Source organism: Physeter macrocephalus, chromosome 18, assembly GCF_002837175.3.
Source record: "Physeter macrocephalus isolate SW-GA chromosome 18, ASM283717v5, whole genome shotgun sequence".
In the NCBI taxonomy this organism is placed as follows: domain Eukaryota; kingdom Metazoa; phylum Chordata; class Mammalia; order Artiodactyla; family Physeteridae; genus Physeter; species Physeter macrocephalus.
In genome coordinates, this window is record NC_041231.1 from 69,451,952 (window position 1) to 69,463,047 (window position 11,096).

Genomic DNA, 11,096 nt, shown 5'->3' on the forward strand with positions numbered 1-11,096 from the left:
AAAAGGTTGGCAAAGAGCCGTAGCTGAAAAAGTGACATTTTAGGGCTAGAAAATCACCAAGGCTATAGAGAAAACCCATCTGCTCACTTGCTGGCCTCGGTGGGAAACAGTAAAGCTGAGAGCTAACATTTCACAGTAGAATCCAGGTTAAACAATCACAAGGCATGTGAACATGGGCAAACCACTTGACATCAGTCGAGCCAGCAGAAAAATTGGATATAAAGCAATCTTTGGCAAGGCAGCCAAGGCTACTCTGAAACAGCTCCCCCCAACACCACCTCCTTCTGCCAAAGCAAGCTTCTACTCATTGACAATTCAGAATACAAAGCTCACCTCCCAGGACTAAGTGTAAGTGCACATTCAGGGTTGCTGTCCGCTGCCACCTTGTGGTCTAAATTACAACTGCCGGTCAGGACTGAAATAGGTGGTTACCAGTGCAAAACCACCTGTGCAGTTTAGGATTTTTATCAGTTATCAGTTTCACCTGGCTAATTATCCTCCCTCTCCATACAATGCTTGGCCCATAGTACCCCACAAATTATTCCCAAGTCCCCATACCCCTTAAGAAGAGCCACTTCTATTAGTTGTCCGTCTTGCTGGCTTTCCTTACCTTGGTGGGCCTGCTGGTTGACCCAGAGTTGCTGCCTTTGCAAAAGCTTTGACCTCTGAGCAGGAAGTGCAGATCTACTGCAACCATCAGCAGCCCAGGTTTGACCTGCAAGTCAAAGTTGGTATCTCACCCAGCAAATTTGCCTGCAGGCTTGTGCCCCTGAGCTCTTACTGGGCTGCACCTTCAAGGCTCACTTCCTGGCACTGCGCCAGGCATGTGGTGTTCGTAGTGCAGGCCCACAGAAATGGTCCCATCAAACCCCTCTGGGTACTTACATGACACTTGGCCCACCAAGAGAAAACTAACACACTGTTCTTGCCCATGTACTCATGTCGTACGCTGGGTCATCACTGACAAACCCCAGGAAAATGGGACAGTGGATTTCCCATTTTCAAGGAGCCCTGGCATAGCAAGACCTCCAGTTGTCTAGTATTCCTGGGGGGAGGCTGGGCAGTCCCTTTAGGGTGTTTTTGTGCAATGTTTTCTCCCTGATTCTTGAAAACCCTGAGCTTTGAAGATTAATAATTCCAGGTCCAGAATAGCAACTTTCCCACCATACAGAGCTGAGCCAGCATGGCTGGTGTGGTAAAGACGCCCAGCTTTCCAACCACCTCCCAGAACAGTTAACCACACTGGACAGGACCCCACAGGGAGGCTTATGCTGGAGCAAAGAGGGCCCAGGTCAAAGCCAAGTACTGCAGCTCTAACAGCAACAAGTGATGTCACCCTGGATAAGGACAACTCCCAAAACCAATCCGGTCTTACCCCACTTAACACTCTGATCCTTAAACCAGTCCTGTTCAGGCTACATAACGCACAAAACAGGGCACACAAGATTAATCTTTTCTGGCTACACATTTATTCAACACAAAACAATCTCTTCCAAACTTTACTGAGGTGGCTGACCACGTCCGCGACCAAATCCGCCTCTCTGCAAGAGAAAGCACATGACATCAACATAAGTGGTATGCCGGGCAGCAGGCCTCATCATCACTGGAGAGGTCCCCGTATGTAAGGGCTCAGAGAACCCAGCCCTGCCTCTTACAGGCTCTGGGGCCACATTCACCTCCTAGGCCCATTTTCTGCTGCCCAGGACAGCTGCTGTCCCAACAGTGATACACCATCCCCAGGGTTAATCCTTTACTCGGATTAACTCGTCTCACAACTACCTTGAGATAGCTACTACTTTATAGATGAGGTAACAGGCACAGAGGGGCACCTGCCGAAGATCATACCATCTGGAGTCTAGAGCCTGCTCAATCTCCAGTGTTCAGGTTTCAACCCTGTTTTGGTTCACGAAACTAATCCAGGGAGCCTATGATGGCCATTAACGAACTAGAAAATACCACTATGCCTCATGTAGTATTGATCTGTGAGACGTGTTTCAGTAATTTATATATTTACAGATGTTTGCACACTGTGCCTTAATATAAAAACCTATCTGGAATATGTGTTTGGGAAGAGGGGTGGGACCCACCACACTATACTGCATCTCTGGACATGCAGATACAAAGGGCTGAGACAGAATAGTGACTGCTTATGAAGAGCAAAAAGGGGATACTTACAAACTGGAATTCGGTTGCTGACCCAGCCCCGGCCTCGGCTTTCTTGTCGGCACCAGCTGGAATGAGAAACACATATGATCTGATCCACTACAGAACGAGGACAAGTCACCCAACCCAATCTTGCAAGAAAAGCCATGTCAGCAAACGTACCATGAAGTACAAGTAAATTACAACCTGCAGTGGGGAAACATCTTCTGAGCCACCTCTGCCCCATCCCTCTCCTGGGGCAGCCTTCCTTAAGTCACCTTACAAAACTCACAGCCCAAACTACTACCTCCTCCAGGAAGGCTGCCTTGACCGTGAAGTCTGGATTATGTGCCCTTCCTATATGGCACTTCCCATCACTGAGTTACTTCCATGCTTCAGACCAGCACCTAGCTCAGAGGGAGCTCAATGAAGGGGGAACTAAGAGGTGAAGGGCCCACAGAAGCAAAAAGCAACTTTATTATGACCAAGGGAAAGTGGCAAACAAGATGAAAGATCCAGTGCTGCTCTGTCCTATATGTCAGCCACTAGCTCAAATTGAGATGTGTGCAAAATACCCATCAGATTTCAAGACTTAAGAGAATGCAAAATATCTCATTAATGTTTATACAGGTTACATATTAAAATAACATTTCAAAATACACTGGGATTAAAAAAAATTAATATCCACATAAACCATTTCTATTTGCTTTAAAGGTGACCACTAGGAAATTTTACAATTCACATTTGAGGGGCAGGGCTAAGAGTCAGTGCAGTTTCAGTAAATCTTATCCAAATTGGAGCCCCCCCTTTGGCCCATTTCAGACCACACACACCACAGGCTCCTGTCTGCTCACCCCCTGGCCCTTTGATCAGAGCCACAGTATCCTCCCCAGCTCCGTACCTTTGTTCATGCCGATCTCTCCCTGAAATGCTCACTCCCCCACCCTCAACTTGGGGACCAACTGTCATATCCTCTGGCTGATTCCTCGTGTGGTCTGACTTCTAATAAAAGCGACCATGAACTTTCTCTGAACTGAGAGCCTGTTTGCTGGAGGAAATCTTTCTTACTACTATACTATAAGCTATTTAGGTTACTTGCTCACTTCTATCTCACACCTGAAGAATCAGGCACCACAAGTAGGAGGCAAGAGCAGTAAAAGTTAGTAAAAATTCCCTTTACACCTTTCTTTTATATCACAATTAACTGCTTCTGCAGCAAGGACAGAGTCTCTTTAAAACAAATTGAACGGCTCCCCATCTTATTCCAGAGTAAAATCCCAAGTCATACCGTGGCCCACAGAACTATGAGACCTACATCCTTATCTGACTCTCCCACTATCTTCTGTTTAGACAAGCCAGGTGCCTTCCCTATAAGACCTTTGCCTGTAATGCTCTTCCCCCAGGTAGCCTCACCTCCTGCAGATGTTTGCTTCAATCTCACTTTGACAGAACCTTCCCTAAAAATCCAATTGTAAACTGCACACCCCCACCCCGCAGCACCCACGATGGACATGATATATACTTATTTTTGTTTATCCATCCCCTACTACTAAAATGCAAGTTCAACAAGAGAAGGGCCTTTTGTCTCTCATGTACACTACTAGCCCCCCAGTTCCCAGAATCGTGTCTGGCACACCAAAGGCACTCAGTATATATCTGTTGAATGAACAGACGTCTGTTGTTCCCATCAGTGCAAACATGTGCTATTTAAAAACAAGATTTTGCACTATTTTTGCAATAAAAAAGCAACAAAGGTGATGTGAGTGGGCCCTGCCCTCAAGCACAACACAGGAACACAACTACAAAACAAAGAAAGCATGTTGCTTTCCTAAAAGTCTTCAGTTTTGCTCTAAAGGTCTTCAACTAAAGTCTTCGGTGTCCCCAGCTCAAAGGGCTTTCCTTCTAATCCCCATCCCTGCATAAGACAAGAAGTACAAAGGACTCCAGCTGGAGATGATCTGAGATGAAACGAAGGATCTTTACTGGCTACCTTGGCATCTACCAGGGCCAAGCCCCAGCCAGAGCAGAATCCCAAGATTCTACCCCAATACCCAGCTACAGATGATGCTACTCACAGGGCACAGCGCTTCGTCTGTAGGTGTCTCTGTCGGCTTCCCCTCTTGTGAGTCTTGCAGGTCGCTCTCCTTCCAGACCTACACAAATTAAACCACGGTAAGAACACAGGGCAACGTGAGAACTCTGTTCCCTTCAGGCCAAAAGAACGAACTGCTCTCCATTCTCACTGGGCAACACTTAGTTATGATGGGTTAATGGGGACAGGAACTCCTACACCCAGAACTGTCAGCTAGAAATTTGCCATCGCTGACGTTTTGGCTCCTCAAAGACCTAGGAAAAAGCACATCTTAATTAAAATGTCATACACCTGCAAAAAGTTTGCTTTCTTCTACTGTACGTCTCAGCATAAACACACATTTTCCAATTCCTTGGCAAATTAAGAAATCCAGACATTTTTACAAACATTTGAATAGCCAAAATTTTGAACCTGACCCATCTCTGAAACGGAAAACTTCCTGTGCAAACAGGAAAGGAGGCACCATAAGCTGCAAGCCCCACCTCCAATATAAGTATATAAATACAGAGGCCACTGAGAATCCTCTAGTTCCTCCTCTCCTCGCGTCTCGCTAGGCTGTGGGATAACATTCTCACAAACACTGAAAGGTTAATCTAGTATTCTCTCTACCTTGTTATGCTGGAAAATTGCCTATAGAGTTCATGATTTGAAAATGGACTTTTTAAAAAAAAAAAAAAAAATAATAAGATTGAATCTGTAGTAAGTGGTCAAAGTAAATAAACGCCAGGCCCCACCGATGGCAAACTGGAATCTGTGTGGGAACAAACAATGGCATTGGCAACACTCCCATGCCCCCAAAGATTCCAAGATGCAGTGAAGAACCTTTGCTCTAAAGATATGTAATCCTGCCTAACCACCTAGGGAGCTTTCATAAAAAATGCAGATTCCTGAGCTCCATGAAGTGCCATTCCAGGGAACCTGACAGTCTGATGATCATCTGTTTTTAGAAATCTCTGCATCTCACCTCATCAAACTCACAAACTGCTCCTCCTACAAAGTTCCAGTGACAAGTGTTTTCAAAACCTAAGGAAAAGGAACCATAGCCCTGACAAATGCCAACTGTAAGCCACAATGACCTCGAGTCAGAAGGTAATTCCCCACACACAGACCCCTTGCACACTGCTAATATACACACACGCACTCTCTACATTCATGCTCCCCTATCTGTCGTGATTATTTTTGCTCCCATTGCCAAGAAACTCTAGACAACTCTTCATTTATTTCACATGGTAAACAGCTTTGCTTTGGATTTCCTGGGGTGGGTGGGGATAAGCACCTCGCTCTACTGGAAAAATTTCAGGAGAAAATTTCAGTAATACTCTACCACATTTATCTTGCCACAGACTAATATCCTGTGTTTAATGCCATTTCTCGGGATTGCCTGAAGACCTAAGTCCAGTTCCATTAAAGGTTCTAGGACTTGACCTAGGTCTTGCGTGCCACAGTCCCTCAAAAGCTGATTCCAATGTTATATTACTAAGACCATCTCCATGCCCCACACAAAAAACCCCACTGTTTCACCTCTCTCCCCAGAAAGAGCAACTTCAGAGAATGCCTTCAGAGGCATTATGTGGGCACTATACCTTTGGGCCGTGGCCTGCCAGTCTCAGGACGACTGCGGCGCAGGGTGGCAGGCACGATTTCAGGGGGCAGGTGGAGGTAATCCCGGAGATACTGGATACCCTCGTTGGTTAGGTACCAGTAGAAATGTCTCCAGGCAAACTGTTCCTTCACGTAGCCTCGTGATTTGAGAGACTGTAAGACAGAAAAACACGGTTAAGACATAACTAGAGGCTACAAAAGCAGTGCAAATAGGAAGCTAAACTTCACAGTAGACAAATTTTCACGGTGTATCTACCTCACAGCCCTTCACAGCAGCAAGCAGCTCTGGCTGTGCTGACCTCTCCTTGGAATTTGCCTTGAACACCAGTGGAAAATCCCTCCATCTGCACCCCACTCCAGCAGCACCCCCGGCTACCTGCATGGCCTTCATGACATGAAGATTGGGCACATTCTTGTCTGCCAGCTCCGGGTGCTTAGGCATGTGGACGTCCTTCTTGGCCACCATCACTCCCTCCTTAAAAAGGAGTTCATAAATGGCAATCCGGTTCTTCTTGGGCATCAACATCTGCAAGAAGGAAGCGATTATCAAGAGCATTTTTGAGCAGTATGGCCACGGGCCAGTAACCCAGTTCATCACCCCCGAAGACTACACACACACACAAATCACTGTCCAATGGACTGAAATCTCAAACACACCATGAAAAATAAGAATTCAAACTCTGCTAACTGAAGTCCAACAGTGAGTAGTTCCCTCCCCCACCCTCGAAAACATGATTAAGGTGAGAAATTGCCAGGACATTAAAATAAGACGAGGATGGAGACACATACTCGCTGCACTCACAACAAAGGTATAAAACGGGATGCAGACCCTGTACGCTCGGACTACTTGGGGACCATCAGCAACAGTACCTAATGAGGAATGGACGCGGCGGTACCTTCAGGTGCGCGGGAAGGACCCAGAGGAAAGCCCTCGATTCATGACAGGCCGCTGACTCCAAACCAAAGGGCTGAAATCTTCACAGCCTACCACTCTTCTCCCCTACTAAACTTCCATGGCCAGGCAAAGAGGCAACTCAGGGTGCGGGGTTCCGCCCCGAAAAACAGCATGCAAGAGGAGCACAGTCTCCCTAGCCTCGCCCGGATCTTCCCCGCCACGCAAGGGCTTCATCCTCCTCTCCTCCGCCTTCCACTATCGGGACGCCAATCTTCGCCTGCCAGGGCCCCACCACCCCGCGAAGTGCGCCCCTGGCCCCTCTCATTGCTCAGAAATGGATGTGAGGGGAGCGGGACCGAGCAGCCTCCGCCACAACCCCGGGGAGGAGCAGCGACTACGGCGGCGAGAGGGCCAGGATGGGGGCCGATGGAACCCGAACTCTAGAGGAACTCACCGCGACGGCTGCTGCGTCAGGGGCCGGAGCTGGAAAGGAAGGGGTATGTGCGGCGCGGCGTCTCTTCCGGGCTGCCGTGCCCCGCCCCCTGTCAGGACCCGCGCGCTGCCTGAGGTGGCCTCGGTGGTGCCTGAGGGACTGGCGTCTCCGGGCGACCGCGAACCCTCCGCCTTGAGGACGCACGCACGTGGAAACCGCCAATGGGGCTTCTGACCCTGCGTGCTTTAACAATAAATGGTCACTTTTATTGCTTGGGCAGGCCCGTTAGAAAGTCGCTACTTCTTTCTTTTGTTTCCCGTCGGTAATTTAACTTATTATTATGTAAATAATATATGCTCTTCGAGGGGGGGAAAAGAGAAACCAGATGAAATAATAACTGCAATAACAATAATAATAAAAGAATAAAAATAGAATCCCATCAACCGAAGGATCGCTATTAACATTTTGGTATATATTCTTACAAACTCATAGGAAGTGTATTTTTTTACAAAAATGGGATGTTTTGTATATACGTTATGGTATGATGTTTGGAAACCTGTTTTTTTCGTTTACTAATACATCATGAATCTCTTCTTGTTAATTAATACCTTCAACTGTAATGACTACGTAGTAGTCCGCTGATGGATGGTTTAATCAACACTCTGACTGGATATATATTTTAGAATTTTTTCACTATTATGACTAACGATGCCACACACCTGCACACTTCTCAAATATTTTCCTTAGGACAAAGTCCTGGCAGTGTAATTGTTGAGTAACAAAGTACACATTTTTAGGTTTTTGACACATGCCACATTGACTTCTGGAAGGCATTATCAATCACATTCTGGTCAGCTGTTATTAACAAGGCTCACTTCCTCATTATTAACCCTGCTGACATTGGATATTCATTTTTCTCAGTCTGATAGATAAGAAATATTAATCTCATTGCTCTTCTGATTTGCTTTTTCTTTCTTTTTTTTTTTTTTTGTGGTACGCGGGCCTCTCACTGTTGTGGCCTCTCCCTTTTGCGGAGCACAGGCTCCAGACGCGCAGGCTCAGCGGCCATGGCTCACGGGCCCAGCCGCTCCGCGGCATGTGGGATCTTCTCGGACCGGGGCACGAACCTGTGTCGCCTGCATCGGCAGGCGGATTCTCAACCACTGCGCCACCAGGGAAGCTGATTTGCTTCTCTTGATTACTTCTGTGGTTAAACAGTTTTTCTTTTCTTTTTAGGTGTTTGTGTTCCTTCTTTTATAAATTCAATTCCATTACCTGTTGTCCTATTAAGTTTTTTCTTTTCTTATTGATTTGAAATTACTCTATGTATTAAAGCTATTAACCCTTTGTCACATATTTTTCAAAAATTTCTCCCAGTTTTTTGCATTTGTCTCAATTTTCATGGTATTTCGAAGAAGTTTCACTTTTTTTTCACATTTCTTTGTATTCAAATCTTTATGGTTTCAGACTTTGGTACAATGCTTAAAAAGTCACTCCACATCTGAATATCATATAAATATTCACCTAGGGACTTCCCAGGTGGTGCGGTGGTTAAGAATCTGCCTGCTAATGCAGGGGACACGGGGTTGAGCCCTGGTCCGGGAGGATTCCACATGCTGTGGGGCAACTAAGCCCATGCGTCACAACTTCTGAGCCTGTGCTCTAGAGCCTGTGCTCTGCAACAAGAGAAGCCACTGCAATGAGAAGATGGTAAATTTTATGTTATGTGTATTTTGTCACAAGTTAAAAAATAAGTATTCATAACGTTTACAGGAAATTTTTTAAAAAATCTTGAACAACAAGAAACAAGGAAAAACAATCTAAGGACAGGTCAAGCAGATTTGGAAAAGAATACAATAAAATTCCTAGTAATGAAAACTAAAATGATTGAAATTTAAAACAATTTAAAAAAAGAATAAACAATAGATCTGACACACTTGAAGAGAAAAATCATGAAAGGGAAGATAGATGTGAAAAAAGCAAAACATTCACAATGTAGTCCAGAGATTAAAAGAGATGGAATAAGTGGGTGCAGGCAGGAATAAATTAGGAGGCCGGAATTAACAAATACACACTACTATGTATAAAATAGATAGCCAGCAAGGACCTACTGTATAGCACAGGGAACTCTACTCAATATTACATAATAACCTATAAGGGAAAAGAATCTGAAAAAGAATATATGTATATATGTATAACTGAGTCACTGTGCTGTACATCTGAAACTTACACAATATTGTAAATCAACTATATTTCAGTAAATAAACTTTTTAATAAAAAAATATATAACTGGAAAAAAGATGGGATAGGGGCTTCCCTGGTGGCGCAGTGGTTGAGGGTCTGCCTGCCAATGCAGGGGATACGGGTTCGAGCCCTGGTCTGGGAGGATCCCACATGCCGTGGAGCAACTGGGCTCGTGGGCCACGGCTGCTGAGCCTGCACGTCTGGAGCCTGTGCTCTGCAACGGGAGAGGCCGCGGCGGTGAAAGGCCAGCGCACCGCAATGAGGAGTGGCCCCCACTCGCCGCAACTAGAGAAAGCCCTCGCACAGAAAGGAAAACCCAACACAGCCAAAAATAAATAAATTAATTAATTTTAAAAAAATAAATAAAAGAGATGGGATAGTTGAAAGAAAGGATCTGAGGTGTGAAGGATAGAGAGGGAAAGTCTAATACACGTCTACGTGAAGTCACATAGGAAAATGATAGAGAATATGGGAAAGAGACACTGTCAGTATCCTCAAGAATTCTTGGAAGACAACACACTTCAGAGCCACTGTGATCATCACATCTCAAGTTGGATAAATAAAAACAGATCCATGCCTAAACATATCATAATGAATTTGCAGGACATCAGAGACAAAGAGAAGACCTTGAAAGCAGTCAGCAGGAAGACACAGGGGTGACGGCTCACTTCCCAGCAGCAGCTCTGGGATGCAGTTTACTGAAATACAGTCTCGCAGGTCTCTTCCCTTACCGTGGCTAGAGTGATCCTGCTACAACATCAGACTACGTCACTCCTCAGCTTAAAATCCTCCAAGGACTCCCCAGTTCACTTACAAAAATATTCAAAATCTTTACGTGACTAAATTGTTTATGTTTAAATCTTTTAGGGACTTCCCTGGTGGTGCAGTGGTTAAGAATCTGCCTGCAAATGCAGGGGACACGGGTTTGAGCCCTGGGCCGGGAAGATCCCACCTGCCGAGGAGCAACTAAGCCCATGTGCCACAACTACTGAGCCTGTGCTCTAGAGCCCAAGAGCCACAGCTACTGAGCCCATGCACCTAGAGCCCGGGCTCCGCAGCAAGAGAAGCCACTGCAATGAGAAGCCCGCACACTGCAAAGAAGAGTAGCCCCCGCTCGCCGCGACTAGAGAACAGCCTGTGCACAGCAACGAAGACCCAACGCAGCCAAAAATAAGATTAATTAATTAATTAAAAAATAAATCTTTTATCCTCCCGGAATGTCTTCTGATGTAAAAATTTTCCCTCCAAAGGGTAAGCTGGTTTCTCAGCATCATTACCTCAATAAGCTATGCTTCTCCTTATCTGAAATATCACTAAATTGTTTAGGAGAGATGGATTCAGTTTTAGATTTTGTTGCATTTGTGCCTGTGAGACACACTGGTGAAAAAACCCAGGATGATTTTTTTTTTTATCTCCCTGTACTATGCAGCTGCTTCCCACTAGCTATCTATTTTACATTTGGTAGTGTATATATGTCAATGCTACTCTCACTTCATCCCAGCTTACTCTTCCCCATCCCCATGTCCTCAAGTCTGTTCTCTACTTCTGCATCTTTATTCCTGTCCTGCCCCTAGGTTCATCAGAACCTTTTTATTTATTTTTTTAGATTCCATATATATGTGTTAGCATATGGTATTTGTTTTCCTCTTTATGACTTACTTCACTCTGTATGACAAACTCTAGGTCCA

At 45.4% G+C, this 11,096-nt stretch overlaps 1 protein-coding gene across 2 annotated transcripts; it reads right to left on the reverse strand.

Annotated features, from left to right (window-relative positions):
* Positions 1-1,446: 1,446 nt before the first annotated feature.
* RPS10 (ribosomal protein S10) lies at positions 1,447-7,299 on the reverse strand. 2 transcript variants are annotated; one of them, XM_055079625.1, is made up of 6 exons: positions 7,186-7,299; positions 6,093-6,362; positions 5,818-5,989; positions 4,218-4,295; positions 2,176-2,231; positions 1,447-1,541 (listed from the first exon to the last, which is right to left on the reverse strand). In XM_055079625.1, exons 2-6 carry the CDS (start codon positions 6,360-6,362, stop codon positions 1,500-1,502), a joined length of 618 nt encoding a protein of 205 aa, XP_054935600.1. In that variant the 5' UTR covers positions 7,186-7,299; the 3' UTR covers positions 1,447-1,499. The 2 variants fall into 2 exon arrangements, with proteins under 2 accessions (XP_054935600.1, XP_007120707.1); XM_007120645.4 differs by having other exon boundaries at positions 6,213-6,362; positions 7,186-7,298.
* Positions 7,300-11,096: the final 3,797 nt, after the last annotated feature.

Excerpts from the sequence above, each read along its gene's own strand:
- RPS10 (XM_055079625.1), bottom strand. The coding sequence starts at position 6,362 with ATGTTGATGCCCAAGAAGAACCGGATTGCCATTTATGAACTCCTTTTT. Across the intron at positions 4,296-5,817 it reads TGGCAGGCCACGGCCCAAAG|GTCTGGAAGGAGAGCGACCT; the intron begins GTATAGTGCCCA and ends TAATTTGTGTAG. Across the intron at positions 1,542-2,175 it reads CAGCAACCGAATTCCAGTTT|AGAGGCGGATTTGGTCGCGG; the intron begins GTAAGTATCCCC and ends TTTCTCTTGCAG.